The 23,914-nt window shown below is 36.1% G+C and overlaps 1 protein-coding gene across 1 annotated transcript in view; it reads left to right on the forward strand.

Annotated features, from left to right (window-relative positions):
• Positions 1-2,523: 2,523 nt before the first annotated feature.
• The window catches only part of SYNJ2BP (synaptojanin 2 binding protein), a 34,751-nt gene continuing 13,360 nt past the window's right edge, over positions 2,524-23,914 (forward strand). Inside the window, exons 1-2 of the mRNA XM_017646179.3 lie at positions 2,524-2,693; positions 19,894-20,030. Coding sequence (XP_017501668.1) covers positions 2,630-2,693; positions 19,894-20,030 — 201 coding nt within the window. The 5' untranslated portion in view covers positions 2,524-2,629. The remainder of the gene's footprint in view (positions 2,694-19,893; positions 20,031-23,914) is intronic.

Below are 23,914 nucleotides of genomic sequence, written 5' to 3' on the forward strand. Positions count from 1 at the left end.
AAATGCACAAAAAACAAAGCAAGGTGTTAGTAACGTGCCTCAAGGTGTGTTTCCACTGATCTCATAAATTGTATGTTAAGGCCACCAAGTTTCTTACTTTTATTATATTTCAAGGTCATAAGGCCTTAAACAAAAAGGCTACTTCAGGCAGAAAGTGTCACTTCTTGTGTTGGAGACTACCAATGGCCTCCCAATATCCATTCTCACCTTCTATAATAGTAACCCTGATTTTTCAGTTGGCACATTTCCATCCCATTAAAATATAACATACCCTAGCCCTCTCTTACAGTTAAGTAGAAACAGTGACCAGGTTTCTGGCCAATGAGTTATAAGAAGTATACGAAACTTCCAAGAACTCTCCATAAGGATATGGAGCTTTCGTTGCCTATTCTTCACTGCTTTCTTGGAATGTGGATATGATGGATGAAGTTCTAAAACCCATCTTAACATCTTGGACCATGAAGCAAAGGCCACACTTCAGAGATGGGGGTTAGAGAGGGGAACAGAAAGCTAGAACAAACCTGGGTCCTGTTGACTGAGGAGCCTTCATATCAGCCCTGTACTGTCTATTTCCAGAGTTCTTTAATGTGAGAGAAACAAACTTCCCTCTTAGCCTATTGCATATAGTGCTCCTTCATGATCTGTTTCTAGCCCACTTTTTCAGTGTCACAGATTCTGTGTCCCATTCTCCATGGCTATCCTGATTCCATGATTTTTCTCAATTGTTTTCTTTTAAGTGGAAACCCCTATTGCCTGTTTTCTGCCTTCGTAGATTTTAAGTTTCCTAATTCTTAAAAACTATACTTATAATAAAAGTGTAAAGGCAATTTACATGCTGACTCTGTCCATTTAATATCAGCATTTCCTGAACTTATTTGATGACCCTTTTTATTTTACTGTTCTATGTGTTTCTTTTGAAGCTGTGTTTTCAGATGAAAAGGGCAATTTTCCCAGGTACAGATTAGTGATTTACCACTCAGTAGTCTACAAAAGATTTTGTTGTTTATTACCTTCCAAATTAATTAATTAATTTTGACATATAACTGACATACAGTATCCTATTATTTCAGGTGTACATCATAGTGATTCCATATGAAACCACTTAGTTGCCACTTGTCACTATGCAAATAGTGTAGTTACCATTTGTCACTATACAAAGTTATTATAATATTGACTATATTCCCTATGCTGTACATTACATTCCCCTGATAATTTTATAACTGGAAGTCTGTACCTCTTAATTCCTTCACCTATTTCACATGTCCCCCAAGCCCTTCCTACCTGTGGTAATCAACAGTTTGTTTCTTCTATCTATGAGTTTGTTTCTATTTTGTCTTGTTTGCTTGCTCCAAATTTATTGATGACTGTTTTGACTTTCTTTTCCCATTCCTATTTGATCTCTTCTCTCTTGGTGTTTCAAGGTCACTTACTTAACCTTTTTTCACTTATGATACCCTGCTTTTTATTATGATCATTTTGTTCACTCATTCAACCAAAATATACTGAGGAAGTTTGGAAGTGTAGGTGTAATGACTCTGAGTATGAAGTCAAGAAGCAATTTTTGGAATTTCATTTAATCCTTTCAACAACCTTTTAAAGATCTATTATCATGTCCTTTGTTAGATGGGGAAACACAGATGTTAGGTTACCTGTTCAAAGCCAGAGAACTGGAAGAAGATGGGAATGAAACTTTAGACCAGGTTTTCTGACATCACCTCATGTTCTTTCCAACTACTCTGTATTAACTTCTTTGAGGATTAGCAAAAAAGAGGCCTTCCTGCTGATTCTGCCTCTTTTTTGCTGGTTTGGTAAACAGTAGCATCTGGTTTCACTATTTAATCTAAATTTGATTCTTAATTGAAACTGCACTTTTCAGTCTACCAGGGTCCTCACCAATCCCTGAGGTCTAACTCCAGGTTGTTTCCCACATTTAGGTCACCTTCTTGGCCCTTTAAGGCTTTCTGAGTTTTTGACCCCTGAAAGTTCATTCAATCCCTGTTTTGGAATTCTACCTCAAACGTTAGGAAGGCTGGGCTGAAATCACAGCTAGTTCATCCTAGTCTTTCTTACTGAAAAGTGTGAAACATTAAAATTTTTTCCCTGTTACCACAAGGAAGAGACTTTTACTCCTATCACTTTTTTCTTGAGCAAACTTGTAATTAAAAACCCTTCCTCTGTCCCTTTTATATGTATATAAACCGTTTTAAAAGCGAAATAAGCCTCTCAAGGCAGGTACAGCCCCAAGTTTTCCTTAAGGTCCTGGGAGGCCACTCTTTGAAATGTAAAAATATCAAAGAAGATCGTGCCTCATCTGCCGTCACCGCGGGAGCTGGCCTAAGCGCCCTACTCCAAGCTGTACATACTATTGCAGAGAGAGAAGTTTTATTTTTCCTCTGCTTCTTGTTCATCTCACAGTTCGCTTTGAGGAGTGGGCGAGACGAGACAACGCAACGACGGCTGGAACCACGACTCCCAGAATCCCTGGCGCTCCTAACGCTCCCGGCTTCCTCTTCCGGTCCGGCAGCAGCGGAAACCGAAAGGGCGGTGTGGCCGCCGCTAGAGGTTGGTTCACCTTCACCTGTGCGAGTCCCTAGCTGACCCAAGTGGGTAGCTAGACAAGCAGTAAAACATGAATGGAAGAGTGGATTATTTGGTCACTGAGGAAAACATCAATCTTACCAGAGGACCCTCAGGTATGTGCGAAACAGGACATCCCCGGGAGTAGGGTAGGTGAGGCTGTAATTGCGAAGCAAGCACCTTTTCTGCTGGGCCAGATTCATTTAGCTTAGCAGGCAGGCGCCAACCTAGAGGTTTCCTGCAACGCCTGCGAACACATAGAAGAATATATTGGCATTCAGTGTTAGCCAGACACAGATCTGAAGAAACCATACCATTTTTCAGTCAAATTACCACATGTATTGACAGACTGGAAGGGTTTATTTCTGCTACTGGTACTAGTAAATTCTGGGGGGAAGCTTGCTTTTTAGCCAGCATACTGTGAACACCGCATCCTTCCTTCCATTGCCAGCTCTATCCCTGTTCCTATGAGAGACTGTTCAGTAAAAATGGGAGCATAAATGGTGTGGACTGTAAATGCACAGCCGTTTTCTTGGTGCTAGTATCCCTCCCCGCTTCCTTTCATTTCTGGAAAACTCATTTAGAGTGTTAGCTAGAATGTTAAAGCAGACAGAGACCTTAAAGATCTGTTACTGCAGTTCTTAAACCTGGTGCTACCCCAAAATTAAACGCGGGTTTTTTGGTTTTGCTTTAAAAAAAACGTTAAATCCTAGGTCCCAGCTCTAGGAATGTGGATTCAATGAAGGTGGGGTTTTTTTGTTTGGGTATTTTCTTTCTTTAGTCTTTAAGCAAGCGCGTTATGTTATTCTGATACTGCCAGATCCTCATTTAAACCCCTACAGTCCACTTCCCCCGTGACGCTTTACTCTCGACTGGGCTCTTAACATTACTATATGCTGCCTGCCTTGGATTTTCTTGCCTTTCTTTTATCGCTTTCTAGAGTTTGGAGTAAGAGCTTTAGTTTTGGGTTTATGTAGATCCAGATGTGCTATTTAATCTCTTACTAGTTCCTTGATATTTATTGGCTGATGATCATTACTGATATAAGGCTTAGTTTCTTATCTGTATAATGTTCATGATAACAGAATAGTATACTTAGCAGAGTTATGAGAATGAAATGAGTTATTTATGTAAACAGAACATTGACACCTGGTAAGCACTATGTGTTTGCTGCTATTGCAGTTATTGTTAATAGATGAATGGTTAGATTAACACAGTAAATCCTGTTAAATACTGTTATTCTAAGAATCTCGAATAAGTCATCAAGTACTCTGAAATGTTTCTGTAAGCCTTCCACTCCTTTCTGTTTCCACCACCACTACCTAGAATAGTATATCATCTTCTCTGGAAATTTGCAATAGCTTGATCACCATTCATAGATTATTCTTCATAATGTATGGCTTTCAGAATCATCCATACTTTGTCTTTTTGGAAGTCGACTTATGAGAATATATGTCATTGTTAGTCTGCATGATTTGGTGTCATGCTCCATATGAGCTCCTCAACTTTTGTCAAAAGCTCATTCAACATGCCCGAGTCTCTTAGATTCACTTTTCCAATTTTAGGTAAGTTTCTCCTTTCCAACTCAATATTTATTGACTTTTGAGGCCAACATGGAGAATTATTGTTAAGCCAAAATCTATGTTTCTGTACTTTTAATTCATTAGTACTTGTTCTTTTCCTAGGGCCAATTAAAACAATGATAGTTCCTTTTCTGATTGCCCCACCAAGTATTTAAAGGCATCAGTTGTACTCCTGTTCCATTTCTTCCTTAGTTAGCTCTCTTGTGATGATAATCTTATCTCTTGCTTAAGAATTAGTGTACTTTGATATAGTCCTTTGGCTATGGCATCCACAGTATTTTCAGGATCTCCTGACTAGAGCAGAGCAGAACTCTGATGTCGTTTTGCATGTTCTAGTCACCAAATACTTTTAAAGTTCAGAATAATATCACTTCACCTTTTTTTGGTATTTGCATAACAGTGTTAATGTTCATTTCACCATTCACTCAATTTTCTGGTCCTGTTGATTTTGCAGATCTAAAGTTTGTAGTGTTAGCATTTTTCTGAGTCATTGAAGTTAGGACAAATTTCAAGGGACTAAATAAGAAGACTATTTATATCTAGCTAATATATTTCATCCAAAAGTGGTTTAGTTTCTAGACGTATGTGCACTTATTCAAAATGAATGGATTTATTCACTGAGTGATTTATTTAATTTTCCTAAGGATTTTCATGTGTTACTCATAAGTTGATAAATTTAGGAGTTTAGGAGAGTAGAGCCACAAATTTAGGATTGAATTTGGATAAAAATGGTCATTTAAACTTTGGTTGGTTTAGTTAACAAGAAAGGTTCAAGTTTCTATTTGTCATCTCTTAGAACTGTTACCTGGTAGGCAGTACCTCTAAGAAGTCTCACTGTGTAATTCAGCTTTTCTTACTGCATTATCATGAAGAGGCACAGGGATTAAGTCAGTTATCACCACTGGAAACTTCCAGTAATTTTGGTAATCCTGTAGAGCTCTTTCTATAGAAGAAATATAAAATGCTTCTAGTTCTAAGTGTATGTTTCTGTTTGTAGGCAGCATTGCCATTCTTTGTGTACAACTTCCTATGCAGGGACCTGATAATTTTTTCAGGTAACTTCAAGAATGTATCTACTTTTTCTTTTTTGTGCTAGTGTTCTGTCACGGGCAAGAGTCTTGGATATTTCTATGTTTGGGCCCATTTTGCAAGGCCGATTAACCTATTCTGACTGGTCTTGCTTACTGCAAGGGAAATAATGAAATGATAGGGAAATTTTGACAATGAAGCAAGTACCTGGTGAGACAAAAAGAAGCTTGGCATGTAGTTTGACATCTGTCTTATGTGTACTTCCTCAAATGCATAAGGAGAGGCTTCGGCTGGGGGTTTCTTCCACTTCTAAGAGTTCCTGATTCTTAGGTCCATTCTGTGTCTTATGTTATGGTTCCTGCCTTTTTGGACTAACAGTGGGTGACCTGAAGAATCGCCAGACATATAGGTCACGATCTCAAATGCCTTCAAGGGTTAGGAGAGTTGGCTTTTATCCTTTATGGAACAGAGACTCTCTCTTTTCTTTCTATGGGAGTCCAACTTGATTATAGACTCTAAGCCTCCCACTTTTTCCTGTATGTACTTAAGAGTTCTTAACGTTGGAAAGATACAGTTACTCTAAGAAGTCTCACAAGAATATAATCTAACTTTTTTTCACTGTAGCAGGTAGAGGTTGGTCATAAAAACAACCCTGCTACACACTGGATGTTAGGATTAGGATTCCTAGATCAGGACTGAGGCCTCATGGGTTTCAGCAAGTTGCTCTGGATATACCATCTTTGAAGAGGGAAAACAACCTCTCTTTTTCTACTTTCTTTAAAGGAGTTACAAAGGTTAGTGGATTGGTACAGTGTTTTAATAATGAGTAATTAAGAAAACACTATCTTTCTGGCACTGTTCTAGTTATATGTATATGTACATTTATATGTATATTCCCTCATTTGATCTTCACAGCAACCCTGAGTAGTACGTGATTAATCTACATTATTAGTGAGGAAATTATCTCCCAGAAAGGTTAAGAATTTGACCAAGTTATGAAGCCAGTAAATTTGAGGAGCCAGGAATTTAACCCACATCTGTTGATTCTACTGTTCCATATCTTAATATATTACTTTCTAGTATAGTAGCCATGTTCAAGGAGCTGAGTGCCAACCTTTCCTTTATTTTGTTATATCATGCCTTGTTCCCAGAAGGATTTGAGACATCTTAAATGACTAACACAATCCACAGTGGAAAGTTTTTATAGTTTGCTGTTGATAGAGCTTCAGGCATATCAAGGTGAGAATCTAAAAACAAGAAACCCTATTAAATCCAAGTATTTAAGCTTTTGCAGACCCGTCATGTGCTTTGCATTCAACTTTGAGACTGTTGCTAACAGTTTTCTGATCTATTCCTTCATGCACCAAATAGATCTGAGACTAACATACTATATTCTTCCTCTGTTTTCTCTTGATTACATGAAGTCTAGCCATCATGGAATTTATCTTCCAAGAGGGTATGATATCATATGTAAAGTTAAGTCTCAGTGCAAAGGTACAGGTAGTTAAGGACCATGAGGAGCATGTATGCAGAGCAAAAGAAGTATGGAGGGGAGTCTGTTAATCTGGAAAAATTCAGAGAATGGAGCCATTGATGAGGGCCACACTGATCAATTACAAGAAGGTGGAATTTATGTTGGTCTTACATACAGGTTAGGCATTGCTAGGAACAGGCACAGGTATGGGCTAAGCAGTATAGAGAAAAGAAAATAACTACAGCATATTCTGAAGCCAGTGAGTCAACCAGCCTGGATAGAAGTGAGGCTCATTTAGGAGAGTTAAGGGAGATAAGTTTGCACAGGTAGGTAGAGACTGGAGTATGAAAAGTTCTCAGTGCTAATGTGGATACTTTACATCTTAATTTCTTCCCCTTCCTGTTCATTGGTTAAGGACTCAATGCAAGTACCTCCTCCAGGGAGCCTACCTTATCCAGTCTAAATGATATCTTACTATGAATATCATGCATCATTTATGAGTGCCTGTTATGTATGCCTTACTAAGCACTTTGTCTCTTCTATTCCCAATAAGGAACAGACGAAATGGTTATCCCACTTTATAAATGAAAGAACTTTGAATCTTATGTCACACAACTCTTTAAGTAGCAGAGGTAAGAACTGGGTACAGGTAACTTAAAAAACCTAACCTCTGAACCAGCAAAGGAAGTTTGTTTTTTTCCCTTTCTTACACTCCCAAATGACTGTGCATACCCCTGTCTTAGTGTTTATTTCTAATTTGCTTCCTTATTTGTGTCTCGTCCTCCCTCCAGTTCACTCTGAGCTCTTCTGAGTCAAAGGATGTATATTTCATTTCTTGTTTTCCTAAAGCCTTGCCTAGTGAATGACACAAAATGGTCAGTAAGTGTTTGTGGAATAACTAGGCAAACTGATGAATATCATAAAATAGAATGTTGGTAAGTAAAGAGAACCAGTAACATAGCCTGTTTTGCTTTCAAACACTCATGAATAAGGTTCTCCACTAAATGCAATGTGAGAATGAGTTTAAATACAGTGTATTATAATGGATAGGAAATTGACTTAAGATACCAGAAACAAGGAAATGGAATAGAAGGAAAAACAGAGTGAGAAGAGTATATGGTACAAGTCTCATGTGTCAAGGATCTGTCTTATTAAGATTTATTTCAAGACAGTCCTTAAGAATAACTGTAAAGTAAAATATCTATGAACTATTTTGGAAAAGTAGAAAGGCAAACTGATAGATGCTCAACTATAGAAACATTTTGCAAAGCCATGTGACCAGGCAGTAAAGTAGACTATATTTGAATAGATGCAAAATAACTTACTAAGGAAAAAATTTATACTTAGAATCAGAACAAACTATTGGTTTCATGAAACTCAGAAATAAATAAAGGGAAGCTGTTTTTGAAAATACTCATTTAGTGTTTTCTATGTGCCTATACTATGATGAGGAATCACAGATACTGGAGTAAAGAAGGAATAAGAAATGAGCCATATTTTTAAGAATTTTGCAGTTCAGTAGGAGGATAATTATCATGTGCTAAGTATCCTCAAGAGATAGAATAAACAAATAGCTATAATAATAGTATATAATAGTAATATTACTATGTATGATATAGTAATATATAACAACCAAAGGACCTTCATAAGATAAGTTCTGTTTCTTATAGAGTCAGATTCAATGGACCGTTTCAGACAAAAGACTCAAGAAAATATTCAGTGCCTTTAGGAGGTGTTTCAGAAACAAATTAGATGTCATTCTCCCCTTGTAGAAAACTATGATATATTCATGCCAAGTACAATGTACCATTTACCATGTGTTGGGCAAGAAGCAGTAGAATAAGAGAAAGTTGAAAAAAAGGGCAATGGAGAGGTACAAATTGTAATATGAGGCAGAAATGAAGAGATTGAAACATTTCAAAAGTAAGGAAGCAAATGGAGACATGATCTAGTACAGACCTGGCATATACATTCAGTGCTTGACCAAGGGCCTATCCTAGAATGAGAGAATAAGAATGCCTACCAAGATACTTGGAAGAGAAGTGCTGCCTGAAACATCTTTGGTAGGCCATGTTCTTTGTTGTCCCCATCAAGTGGATCACTGGGATGAGGAGGGACTGACCATGGGCATAATAACATTTTTTCACTGTTGTACCATCTCTCTGTTTCATTGAAGTTAAAGATTTTCCCTCTTTCTTTATTTGTCAATACGTATTTGTTACTGTCTTTTGGGAGAGGTAACAAGTAAAAGGTGACATATTTGATCCTTGGACCAGAGAGTTTCTCCAGAGAATATAATAGTTTTGGGTGAAAAGATACTTAGTCATTTAATCACATGAGTCACTCATTGGAATCATTCATTCATTCTTCAACTCACATGTCTTTATTGAACAACAACTATAGGGTCAGTTTCTGTTCTAGACAGTATGTATACAAAAGAGAACTGAATTTTAATATAATTGCACTGAACAGCAGATCATAGTGATTAAGAGTCACAATGCCTGAGTACTAGTTGTGTGACCTTGGGGAAGTTACCTCACTTCTATATGCCTGATTTTCCTTAGGTATAAAATGAATATTAATAGAACCTACTCATAGAGTTGTGAGAATTGTTTTTGTTTGTTTTACAAATACTTTTATAGTGTTTACTCTGTACCAGGCATTGTTCTAAGCATTTTACCAAAAGATAACTCAGGTAATTCATTTAAAGTGCTAAATGGTGCCTGACATTACTGTTGCTATGTGGAGAATAGGCTTTAGTGGGTCAAGAGTTGAGTCATTCAGGAAAGGCAGGGTAACCTGTGTCATAGGAATTTTAAGGACATTCGACTTTCCCTTCTATATTTCCCTCCTTTTCCTTTGTGTCTTCTTTTCTTGTATTATGAAAAAGCCTGTGAGAAGTTCTCAGAGACATTTTTTAACTTGCTAGGTTTCCCCAGAACTAAAAATGTTAGGAATCTTTGACCTATATGTTATTTTCAATAGCATTAACAGTCACTTGACACTGACTGAGGTCTGTGTATGTATTAGGCACAGGAGATATAAAAATGAACAATTACCTGCATATGGATGCTTATAGCAGCTTTATTCATATTTGGAATGAATTACTACAATATGGTAAAAAGATAATTCAACTGGTACATTTCAGTGAGGTATGTTTCCAGGCAAAGGGAAGAGGGCATCCAAAGTCATGGAGATATGGAACAGCTATTTGTGTGGAAGGGGGAAAAGCAGGGAGGTAGGAATTACTAATTTTTTAAAATTCATACTTTATTTATTTAGAGAGTTTTAATTTCACAGTAAAAGAGAGAGGAAGGTACTGAGGCATCCCATGTGCACCCCACCTGGATACATGCACAGCCTCCCATGCTATCAACATCACCCACCAGAGTGGGACATTTGTTACAGTTGATGGAACTTATATTGAAGTTGTAATCAACCAAAGTCCACAGTGTACACTAGGGTTCACTCTTGGTGAATTCTGTGGGAACGGACAAATATATAATGACATTATCACCATTGTAGTATCATACAGAGTATTTTCACTACCCTAAACCACTTGTGCTCTGCCTACACATCCCTCCCCCACCCCAAACCTAGTAACCAATGATCTTTCTACTCTCGTCATAGTTTTACCTGTTGGAGAATGTCATAGTTGGAATTATACAGTGTGTAGCCTTTCCAGATTGGCTTCTTTAACTTAGTAATGTGCACTTAAGTTTCCTTCGTGTCTTTTCTTGGCTTCATAGCTCATTTCTTTTTAGTGTTGAATAATATTCCATTCTCTGAATTATATTCCATTCCAAACTAGTTTATTCATTCACCTACTGAAAGACATCTTAGTTTCTTCTGTGTTTTGGCAGTTATGAATAAAGCTGCTAAAAACGTCTGTCTACACGTGTTTGTGTGCACATATTGTCAGCTCCTTGGATCATATGGTAAGTATGTTTAGTTTTGTAAGTAACTGTCAGACTCTTCCAAAGTAGCTGTACCACTTTGCATCCCCACCAGCAATGAATGAAAGTTACTGTTGCTCCACATCCTTGCTAGTATTTGATGTTATCAGTATTCTGGATTTTGGTTATTCTAATAGGTATGTAGTGGTATCTTATTCTTGTTTTAATTTGCATTTCCCTGATGACACACAACATGTAGCATTTTTTCATATACTTATCTGGCATCTGTATATCATCTTTGTGAAATTATTTAATTTTGTTGTTACTGTGTAGTGCAAAGCGTAGGGAGTGTCCAAAGGTAGCTAGAAAGGCTTCTAGGTCAGCATTTTCCTTTTTTTTTTTTAACTTTCAACTCCCATTCACATTAATATTTAATCTTGAGACCACACTTACAATTTTTTTTAATTTGTCATATTTGCATAAGAAAGGTGCTGTATAAGATTTAAAATAGCATAACCAAAATTTTTGCCTAATTGTCACCAAGTAATTGGTTCTTCAAGTAATTCTAGACTGTCTTTTATTATTGACTAATACTGTCACTAGCAGATGCTTAGAGTGCTTGCATATTTGCACTGACCAAGTTTATTTTAAAATCAACTTTATTACAGTATGATTGCCATTCAATAAAGAATGGTCTAAGTGTAAAGTCCTAAGAAGTTTGACAAAAATATACACATGTAATAATGACTCATCACTTCAGCAAATTCTGTGTATCCCTGTAGGCAGCTCATTCACCCCATGCCCCAGGCAGCCACTGATCTGATTTATGTCACTGTAGATTCCTTTTGCCTGTTATAGAAGTCATAGAAGTGGAGTCATAGAATGGATATAGGCTTCTTTCACCCATCTATGCTTTTCTTTTTCGTTGCTGGGTAGTATTTCATTGTATGACTACACCACAACATGATTATCCATTCATCTACTCATTTGTCATTTTGCTTTGTTTCTAAGTTTTGACTATTTTATAGAGCTACCATGAATATTCATATACAACTCTTCATGTACATATGTTTTAATGTATCTTGGTTAAATACCTAGTAACTAGGAGTGGGTTTGCTATTTTTTTTAAATTTTTTATTAATGTATGATTGATATACACTCTTATGAAGGTTTCATGTGAAAAAACAGTGTGGTTACTACATTTAGCCATATCATCAAGTCCCATCCATACCCCAATGTAGTCACTGTCCATCAGTGCAGCAAGATGTTGCAGATTCACTATCTGCCTTCTCTGGGCAGCACTATTCTCCCTGTGATCCCCCACACCATGTGTACTAAATATAATACCCCTCAGTACCCTTCTCCCTCCCTCCCCACCCACCCTCACACACCCCTCCCCTTTGGTAACCACTAGTTCATTCTTGGAGTCTCTGAGTCTACTGCCATTTTGTTCCTTCAGTTTTGATTCATTGTTGTACTCCACAAATGAGGGAAATCATTTGGCATTTGTCTTTCTCTGCCTGGCTTATTTCACTGAGCATAATATCCTCCAGCTCCATCCATGTTGTTGCAAATGGTAGGATTTGTTTCTTTCTTATGGCTGAATAGTATTCCATTGTGTATATGTACCACATCTTCTTTATCCATTCATCTACTGATAGACACTTAGGTTGCTTCCATATCTTGGCTATTGTAAAAAGTGCTGTTATAAACATAAGGGTGCATATGTCTTTTTGAATCTGAGAAGTTGTAATCTTTGGGTAAATTCCAAGGAGTGGGATCCCCAGATCAAATGGTATTTCTATTTTTAGTTTTTTGAGGAACCTCCATATTGCTTTGCACAATGGTTGAACTAGCTTACATTCCCACCAGGAGTGTAGGAGGGTTCCCCTTTCTCTGCATCCTCGCCAGCATTTGTTGTTCTTAGTTTTTCGATGCTGGCCATCCTTATGGGTGTGAGGTGATATCTCATTGTGGTTTTAATTTGCATTTCCCTGAAAATTAGCAATGTGGAGCATTTTTTCATGTGTCTGTTGGCCATCTGAATTTCTTCTTTGGAGAACTGTCTGTTCATATCCTGTGCCCATTTGTTAATTGGGTTATTTGCTTTTTGGGTGTTGAGGCATCTAAGTTCTTTATATATTTTGGATGTTAACCCCTTGTCGGATATGTCATTTACAAATACATTCTGGGTTTGCTATTTTTACAATATGTGTATGTTTAGCTTTAAAACAACTGCCAAACTGTTTTCCAAAGTATTTATGCCATTTTACACTTCTACCAGCAATATATGACAGTTCCAGTTGTTTAACATTCTTGTCAACATTTGATGATGTCATTCTTTTTATTTCAGCCATTCTAGGGGCTGTGGAGTGGAACTGTGGTTTTTATTTGCATTTCCCCTGATAACTAAAGATGAGGAGCATATTTTTATGTTTGTTGGCCATTCATATTTATTCTGAAGTGTCTAAGTTATTTGCTCACTTTTATTTGGTTTGTTTCTTCTTATTGGATTGTAGAACTTCTTTGTATATTGTGGACACAGGTCCTTTTTCATGTATATGTGTTGCAAATATTTTCTGGTCTGGCTTGCTTGTCCTTTTTTAAGGATAGGGCATGTGTTTTGAAGAGCAGAAGACTAAGTTTTATGAACATCAATTTATCAGTTTTTTTCTTTTATGGTTGGTGCTGTATGTGTCATATCCAAGAAATCTTAACTACCCCAAGGTAAAGATTTTCTTTTATGTTTTCTAATACAAATTTTATAGATTACCTTTTTTATTTAGTTCTGTGATCCACTTTGAATTATTTTGTATTTTGAGTTAAGCATTGAAGTTCATTTTTAATTTCTATCTTATATAGATATCCAGTTCTCCCAACACTATTTGTTGAAAATATTATCCTTTCCCCATTGAAATCCATTATTGTCTATATAAAAAAAAACACTTGACCATTTAATATGGGGGCCCCATATTGATCTCTGTTAGTTCCATTGACTTGTCTTTCTCTATACAAATACCTCAGTAAGTTGATAAATGTAGTTTTGTAGTAAACCTTGAAATAAAGTAATGTCTTCCAATTTTTTTCTTTTTCAAAAATGTCAGACTATTCTAGAATAGAACTTTAACAATATAAATTTTCATGTAAATTTTCGAACCATCTTGTCAATTTGTAGACAAAAACATATGCTGGGATTTTGATTGGGATTACACTGAAACTATCCATGTCAATGTAGAGAGAATTGCTACCTTAAAAATACTAAGGCTTCCAGTCCGTGAACATGATACATCTTTATTTAGTTTTTAATTAATTTCTCTCAGTAATGTTTTATAGTTTTTAGTATAGAGATCTTCAGCATTGTTCAGGAAATTTATCCCTAAGTATTTATGTTTATTTAAATAGTGTTTTAAATTTTTTTAAATTTACTTACATAAATGGTATGATTGCAAAATTTCACTTTCCAATTGATTGTTATATATTGACTACCCTGCAACTTTGATAAATTCAGCTATTGACTTTAGTAGTTTGCACATTTTTTATTTTTAGATTCGTTCACATTATCATCAGGTTATCTGTGAAAACTTTTGTTTCTTTCTAATCTTTGTCTTTTATTTATTTTTCTTATGGCACTAAGACGTCTAGGACAATGCTGAGTATTAGTGGAGAGAGTAGACATCCTTTCTTCATGCCTACTTTTAGAAAGGGTAGCTGTTTGCAGATGCTTTTAATCAGACTGATGAAGTTCCCTTATATTCTTAGTTTGCTGAGAATTTTTATTTTATGAAAAGATGTTCAACTTTACCACATGCTTTTTTTTGCATATACTAAGATAATATTTTTCCCTTATTTTATAAATTGCTGAATTTGTTCATTAGATTGACCAGTATTAAAATAAATTTACATTCCTTAAATAAACCCTGCGTTCATCCTTTTTATACATTGTTGGATTCAATATGCTAATTATTTCTTGATAATTTTTGATTCTATATGTAATTAGAAATATTTTTCAGTAGTTTTGTTGTAATTTATTTTTCATATTTTGGTGTCAGGTTATCTTGTCCTCATAAAATGGGTTGAGAAACATTTTGTGGAATTACTGAATTGTATTATGGAATTTGTTACATAAGATTGGAATTATTTCTTTGTTAAATGTTTGCTCCAACATGCCAGTGAACACTCTAGGCCTACAGCTGTCTCTGTGGGAATGTTTTTGATTATGAATTTGTATCTTTGATACATTTGGAGATATTTTTTAATAGATATGGTTCTATTCTGATATTCTATTTCTTTTTTAGTCAGTTTTGTTAACTTGTGATTTTTTTAAAGGACTTCCATTATATCTAAAGTTACCATAATTATTCATAATATTCCCTTATTTTTTTAATGTTGTTAGGATATATAGTGATAACCTATTTTGTATTCTTGATGTTGGGATGTTGGTAATTTCTAAATTCCATTTTCCCAGATGAGTCTTGCTAGCAATTCATTAATTTTATTAACCCTTTCAAAGAACCATCTTATTTATTTTCTATTGTGAGAATTTAAAGTTATAAATTTCCCTCTAAACATTGCTTTAGCTGCCTCCCACAATTTTTAATTTTTAATATTGTGATTTCATTGTCATTCAACTAAAATATTTTCTATTTTCCCTTATAATTTCATCTTTAACTTATGGGTTATTTTATAAATATTCAGGGATTTTTTTTGATATCTTATTACAGACTGAATGTTTGTGTTCCCAACCCCCAATATTTGTATGATATAATTCTAACCCCTAATGTGACTATTTGGAGTTAGGACATTTATGGAAGGAATTAGGGTTAAGTGAAGCTTTAAAGGTGGGGCCTGATCCTGTAGAATTAGTGTCTTTATACAATCTAATCTTCTAGATTTTAGAGAATATAAGTGAAATGAAAGGTTTTCCTTCTCAGGCCTGAAAGTAAGCAGTAGGGACCCTGACTAAGGTAACATAGCTCCAGAATGACCATCTCTACCTCTGGAATATGTTACCCTTGGGATTGTCCTACAACCCTTCTACCAACATTGCTTTATTCAGAGCCAGCCCAAAGACAAGTTGACTCTCAAGATAGTCAGCAGTGTTTAGCAGACTTTTTTTCTAAAGCAACTATTCATATTTTCTAGAAAGACACAGTATAATAAAACAGTTTAAGACTCACACATTAGAACCAAACATGCTAATTTAATATTTTGGCTGTGTCACCTTTTGTAAAGTTACCTAATCTCTTTATGCCTCATCTTTTAAATTCATCTGTAAAATGTGAGTAATAGTTACTTGGGTGTCCATTGAGTAGATTAAATGAGATAATGTATATAAAGTGCATAGCTACTACCTGGTACATATATTAAGTACTCACTAGTGTTAGTTGTTGGTGCTGGGATTGCTGCTCTTATTCATAAATAGGCTCAAGGGCCAGACCTGGAAATGGTAAATTCACAAGAAGGCATTTCTTGTTTAACTTTCCAAGGCTTTTATACTAGGCACACTTTCTTTCTTTCCCAGTCCTATGATGGTGTCATTCTTATGCCATCTTTACTTTTTTTTGCATCTAGACTTCTCTTCTAAATTAGAGACCAAGCAACCCATTTTAATCTTGCCACATTTAAAAAATTTGTCACATTATAACCAGAGTTCACTAAACATACTTCTTCATTCACCCACTTTATAAAAATATCTGTTGAGTCCTATTTTTTTTCCTTCTGCCTCTCCCCTCAACAACTTTTCCATCATAGATACCAAGAACTGAATTACATCCTATAGCTTCATAACACATTGTTATCATCAGTACATGCAAGATCCCTGTCTGTTTTATTTTTACCCTTCATCCTAAACCTCATCCTTTATCCTTCCTCCGTAAGTACCCACTCCAGTGTGTCTTCACATGTACTTAAATATGCATACATTTTAAAAATAGGTAACATTATTTTGTGTACATGAGTTTTTATTATATAAGAAGATATTGTGCTATTAATACCAACTTTAAAACTGTTACTTTATATATGATTACTGAGTGCTTATAACTTTTAACTATATTTTACTTACCTATTTTCTAGAGGATGGACACCCCAATTATTGCCAGTTCCACAAAATATGCTTCAAATAACATACTTTTACTCTACCCTTTATTGATTGGATGATCACATTGGTCCAAACTAAGATGCTTTTAACATTGAGGGGGACTGTTTTAATTACACAGGGACAGGAGGTGTATGTCAAGACTCTCAGACAAACCAGAATATGTGGTCCACCCTATTACAGAAAATTTTACAGACATAGCTGATAATCAGCAGATGTATACTGGGATAGCTCTTCCCCTTCTGGTTATTGCAATTGGTTGGTGCATGTGCTGGACTGATTGTTGCATGTTTTAAATACCATTCTTGTTAGAAACTATTCATGAGAGGGAATTAAGACATACTTAATTTCAGTAAGTTTGAGTTCCAGTCCAGTCTTTTCTCATTAATAGATGGATGGACTTTTTAATCTGTCTTCCTGTATTTCAGGACTTTTCACATTTGTATTGTATATTTATTCATCATTTCTCCATCAAACTATTTAGTTTGGAGGTGTAGCAGACGCTGCTAGTTGATTGATAGCTTCTCTTAGTGCAACTATTCAATATAGCAATCACAAGTAATTTATAAAGGATTTTTTCAGATTTTATGTTATTGACCCATAACAATTACCTTTTGAGGTAGAGAGGGCAGAATTTGTAAGTCTTATGTTACAGAAAAGGAAGCTAAGGATTGGAGGTACACTGACTTTCTTTAGTCCACATATCTGATAAGTTAGGGAGTTAAGTTTGTGTCCAGGTCTTCAGACTTTAATTTGTTTCTGTAAAATCTAAAAAGAACAGGAAAAAGGATAAATTTCTGTTTTGGGCTAAAGCAGGGACTGTCCAGTTTAGCTTTATGTCTTCTGCAGAATATAACACAGTGCCTGACACATAGTAAGATCAATAATTTTTAATGAACAAAACAACTGAGGATTATGTAGGTATCCATAGGACCCAGGTTTGAGTTGGTAATACTGCTGCTCAGTGTTTGGTGACTCTTGTTTATTGCAGCAGTGCTTTGAATTATAGGTATGGTCAGCTCTGTAAATGTTCTGGCTGAAGAAAGGGACTTCATGTCAGTCCAAGTGTTCTTGTAAGTGGTGGGGTTCATTTGTAACTGAAGTAGCAATAGGTTATAGACATGCCTTTATAATGGGATTTCTTGTGGGGGAGTAGACTGCATTTGTTGGATTATAGATCTTCAGTAAGATTTCTTCCACCTTCCTTTTTTGGACAGTGTTCTGTAGCTTTAAGTAACCAATAGCAAAGTCCCTTCTCTTTCTAACTGCTATATTGTATCAGCTGCTTAATACATGCTTCCTGTTCCTAAGGTCCCCAGAGGCAGCTGTAGTGTTTGGCAAGGATGTTGGATTTCATTGAAAGATTCTCTCCAAATAGTTTCTTCTCTTGTTGAAAGAGGCTCGTTGGTCTCAGCCATCTTTCTCAAACCCGTCACAGTTTTGAAGTCATTTTGGAACCTTCCATAATCAGGCTCTGTTTTCCTTTCCATCTTACCTCAAATAACTACTTACCATCCCCTGTCCAATACCTCCCATCCACCATGACACAAATTGAGAGTGTTCGAGAGGAACAATTTAATAACTTTAAGTTTTCATACTCTACCTCTCATGGAAGTTGAAGTAGTCATCTTCCAGAAGTAACTTTCTGACATGTATCCTTATTCCTTCTTTTCATGCTCTAGCTGTAGATACTCTGTACACAAGGTATGCTGTTTAAATTAGATGCTTCCTGCAGCTTCTCTCTTTGGGCAGAAGTTTCCTTGAATCACAGATTGATTTGCTAGTGCTTATTTTAATACTCTGAGCTTCACATGTAAGTTTGTATCCCACTAACTGGGGGAACTGTTTAAAAAATCCACATATGTCTCTTTAAATATCTCTTTTCTACTGAAATCAGTAGTAGGCTAGTGATTTTGGCTATTCCTTCCAAGTGTGCCATCAGATTTTTGTTTTTTAATTGTTTCCAAACTATCTCCTTTCTTTGTATTGTCACTCTGAAATGTACAGTATGTGACAATAAGAAAACCCTGGAGAAGTTCTTTTTTTTTTTCTCTTTAATGTACAGGTAAAATCCCTTTATAACAATGGTTTTTGTAAAGTGAAATCCTTCCCCAACTTAGTGGTTGGTCCATGGAAATAGTACTTTGGTAGTCAGTTTTCTGTCTTTTTAAAATTTAATTCTCTAACTGTTGAAATCACTATGTTGTGTATATACTTGAAACCAATATAATATTGTATGTCAACTACAATAAAAAAATTTTAAAAATACATTTTAATTTAATTCTATTGTGGCAAGAATGCTTAAATGACATCTACTCTCTTAATAGACTTTTAAGTGTACAGTAACACTTTATTATCCATACGCACAATGTTGTACATTAGATCTCTACTCTTGCATAACCGAAATTTTATAGCCATTTAAAATAGTCACTCATATAAGGGAAGAATAGAATGGTGGTTGCCAGGGGTTAGTGGGCGAGGGTAAGGGGGGATTGCTAATCAGTGGGGAGTCAGTTTTCAACAGTGACTTGAATGTATGTGGTTGTTTGCACTTGAGGTAGAAAAGGAAATAAGAGTAAGTTCGGAGATTTAATCATTATAACCATGAGTTACCTTGCTAGTTACCAGATTTCATGTCAACACCAATACTACAGCTCCCTCAACTCAAAATTGAAACTCCCAAAACTTTCTTCCAAAACACCACCCTACACCAACTCTCCTGAAGGTTGGGAGAAGTATGGAGGGGAACTTTTAGTTAGGAATCTCTCTCCCACTAAATTAGGAACAGTTCATTTACTAATTAACTAAAAGCATAATTTCTTCTCATGAATACAGCTAACTCTGTTATATTTTAATTGGTAAGTCAAGAATTGGGTCCTCTGAATGCCTCCAGCAGAATCAAAATCAAATGTGAACAGAAGTACATCTTACAAAAATCACCATTATTCTTTCACTGAGTTCAGTATACATATTTATTTTTATATTCCACAAACTATGTTGATCCCTGTTTTTGTATTTTTAGTCCTGCCTTGTCTGAGTCGGCAACTCTGGGTATGCTTGACCTGTTCGGCTAGTACTGTTCACTGACCTTGCCCATAACTCTTCCAGCTGCATCACATTCTGATTCACCAGCCTTGCCTCCCTATTTACTAGGCCCATCCTCTCTCTCCCATTCTGTTCTAATCCCTTTCTTTCTTCTTCACCCCTATCTCCTTCACAACAACTCCATGATTTTCTCAGGGCTGGGCTTCAACATCGTCGGTGGGACAGATCAGCAGTATGTCTCCAATGACAGTGGCATCTACGTCAGCAGCATCAAAGAGAATGGGGCTGCGGCCCTGGATGGGCGGCTCCAGGAGGGTGATAAGATCCTCTCGGTGAGAACTGGCTTCGGCCTCCTTCACTGTCCCTTGCTCCCTAGGCCCTAGTTCCTACCCTTTACCCCTTCCTTGGGAAGATTCCTGCCTGCCTTTTTTGGATCTGGAAATATCCAGATTGTAGAATTCAATGGGAGAGACCTTGATCAGCCATCTTTCCCATAGAACATGGGGATATTACCTCACTTGACAGATAAGGCATATTAAATCCAGAATATGAAGTTACTTACCCAAGTTCAAAAAAACATGAAATAGGGAGGCATGAGGGACTAAGATGGTGGAAATTTTTTTTGTTCTTCCATTATACTTTATCATTTCCCTTTTGCTGATTACAACAGTAATGTGTGTCTTCCTTTACTCCAAAAGAAACAAAAAAGGGAGGTAAGAATTAAGTAACCTTTTCAGACTCAGAGCCCGTTTTCACCCATTATTAAGATGTAAAATTGGGATGCAGTCTGATTTGGATATCTGGCCGCTGTTGCTCCCATTTCACTCTGCTAGTGTTTCTAATAAAGTAGTCATTACATGGTAACTATTAAGTTTATTCTATTTTAATTTTATTTTCTGAAAGTTCCTCAAGGGCAGGGACCAGATCTTTTTATTAACCTTTTACATCTTAGCACAGTGCCCAATATATATTTAACACATGAACAAATTAGGAAATTCAGGCAAACCTAGAAAGATCAAGAATATAAATATAATATCATGGATGACAATATCTCATTTTAGTACTTCCTCCTATTGTCCCTCTCTTCGGTCTATTAAGCTTCTCCTGGGTCCTGTTTTTTAATCTGTCAGATAGAGACAGTGATGATCAACCCTTTATTTCAAAAAGATGCTGAGAAGATCAGAAGCAGATTATTTCCTGTAGCCCTTAGGACAAAGACATTCTAAAACCATGAAATCAACCTGAGTGGTACATTAAGGAAAACTGAGACTGGGTTGTTAACATGAAGGTATACTATGTAGTTAGAAACTGTGTAATTTAATATTTGGTGCATACTGCATTCTCTCCGGAATACGGGGGCCTGGGCACCATGTGTGAAGAGAGATTTGAAAAGTATAGGGGTTAAAAAGAGAGCTATATTATTCAAAAAGCTTTGATTAAAGTTAGAGTATTAGAAAATGAGAATGGTTAGAAGTTTTTGAGCACTATATGCCAAGAAATATACTGAGAACTTTAAACCATTTAATAATGTAGTAATCCTATGAGGTGGGTACAATTAATATGCCTGTTTTGCAGTTGAGGAAGCTGAGGCTTGTTGAGGTCAAGCAGCTTGCCCAAGGTCACAAACTGTTAAGTGGCTGGCAGAGGACCAAAACTTTGGTCTCTCTGAATTTGGATCCTCTACTTTTAACCAGTATATTATATACTGCCTACTAAAAGGTAAATGAGGAGCTAAGATTGGTTATCCTAATCAGAAAGTTGCATGGTGAATTAATAAATTCTATGTATGGTTTTATATCAAAACTGAAATTAGCCTTTCTATAAAGGGGTAGAATTAGGGAGAAAAGGACATAAACCTCAATGTGAGAGAAATTTATTAGACATGTGGGCCATTGCCTTACAGACAGAAGAATTATTGGAAGTCCATTCAAATTTTTTAACAGAGTATGGTAGAAGATAAATGTCAATGAAGAGAAAAGTAGGTATGTAGAATTCTCAGCTCACTTGGCTTTAAAATTTATAGCAAAGAGGATTTTACTTCATCAAAATACAAGAAATATTACAAAGATCTATATAAAATATATGTAAGACATATTACAAAGAATGATTCAAGTTTATGTTCTGGCAATTAAAGAAAAGACGTGGAAGAAGAGAGGGGGACATGTCAGGCAAAGAAATGGCAAAAAATATCAGATGTGGAGAGAAATGAAGACAGAGGAAGAGGAAAAAAATGGAGCATATACAAGAGGAAAAGGCCGGCATAACCTCTCCATTCTTTCTGGAGCTACATCTTTGACTCCAGTTTCCCTTTCAAGAGTTTGCTCCAGAATTATTTCTAGATGCCATTCCCTCAGAAGTACCGCCGTAGCTGCCTCACTCACCGTCCTGTTCCCTCCCTATCCTTAAGTAAACTTGTTAGGCATTAACATTAAACAGTCACATCTATTCTTTAGCTCAGTTTATCCCTTTGATGTACTTAAGTACTCATTTATTAGTTGGATTTGGAGTCTCTGTAAAATGGTGCTAAATTATTTATTAGCCTATGTTCCCATATGTTCTTTTTGGGCTTTCCTGTTCTCCTCACATGAGTGATTTTTCCATGTTGTAAAATATGCCCAACTCTTGTTTTTGAACTTTTGCTATATAAACAAATTAAGAAATCTGGCCCTTCCTTAGCACATACCCATTTTGGTTAACAAATAGAAGTATCATTGAGTGATCTAGATTTCCTGTGAGTTATTATTGACTATTAATTTAATCTTCCATTTCTCCCTAAATAATGCACATATTCTGTTTTAATTTCAAGTTCTAAAATTAAATATCATGCAGTTACCCCCTTCTCATTAAAAGTGAAATTTAATTTTTTTGTGGTCACTGTGGAAGGTTTAAAAATTTAGAAGAGAAAAAAATTTTCTGTAGTGAATGTAAATGATTTTAAGGCCTTATTGCATCTGACAGCCATGAAACAAAAATATATTACCAAGATAAAAATAATAATAGAAGAACAGACCTGAAGTTGAGGTGAGAACTGGCGATTTCTTACCCAGAGTTCATATTGTGTGTGTGATGGTAAGGGTGATTTAATATTTGTATAGGTTACCAGGGAACCTGGGGATATTTTACTTTTGTGGAAATAAAAAGCAAACTAGGTTTCTCATTTCCACTGTGTGTCTGCCTAAATGAAGGGAGGTGGGTAGTCAAGAATAGCCAATCCTCAGTGAACTCTCCATTTTTGTGAAGCTCAGGGTGATGTAGCTAATTATTATACTGCATAGCTGAATGTTCCATTTTGATCAAACCCCTTATATAGCCAGATGGCACAGATTGGACCATAGCTGCATTTTATAGTCTCTTAAATACAATTCTTGATTTGGTGAATGGAAGAGTTGAGTAGTCATCAATATTTATTAACTATTGTATTTCATGTGCTTGCAGAGCACTGTGCTAGGTACTATGGAAAATTAAGAGAAAATGGAAGATTTGTCTCTGTCCTTAGTTTAGAAATCAATGAGAAAGATCCACCAGAAACCCTCATCCAATCTCATCCAATCAGCTGCAGAGACATCAAAATATATACAGAATCCTTTAGATGAAGTACCTCTAAGGGAAGAGTCTTTGTTTTCTCATCTCATCATTTTTGTATCCCCAGCACATAGGCCTAATAGCTGTCGCAGAGTAAGCATCTAGGAAGTCAGTTGCTCTGTGAGAGAATTAGGGCATAACTGACTTGTTGGTTGGGCCTGATTAATTGGAACTAGATAACAGTGGGGAAAATAGAAGTTCTTGTGGCCAGGATCTTTGCCCGACCCTAAACTACTTGATGATGTAATTGGCTTCCTGCTAGACTAGTGCTTCCAAACCTGTTGGCAATGAGCTATTATTGACTGAGTCACTGTATAAAGAGCTCTGCCCACAGATGGAGGTGGTCTAAGGACCTCTAGACTGCTGGATGCAGATGTGTTTCTAGTGCTCAATCTATCGCCATGACAATAAAGCTGGGTATAAAGCCTTTTATCTCAAGAATGTTCTTTTATCATTTCTGGTCTCACTGAATCCATAGAGAACTTGCTCAGGACTGCAACCCTCAGGCAAGACAATAACCGATTTTGTTTTTCTTCCTTCAACTTTGATGAAAAAAAAGAGGACCAATCCTCCCACCCCAAAAATCACTTCAGAATCTTGATTAATTACAAAATTCAAATATCCGGAGTATAAT

This window comes from Manis javanica, chromosome 8 (assembly GCF_040802235.1).
Source record: "Manis javanica isolate MJ-LG chromosome 8, MJ_LKY, whole genome shotgun sequence".
Taxonomy (NCBI): domain Eukaryota; kingdom Metazoa; phylum Chordata; class Mammalia; order Pholidota; family Manidae; genus Manis; species Manis javanica.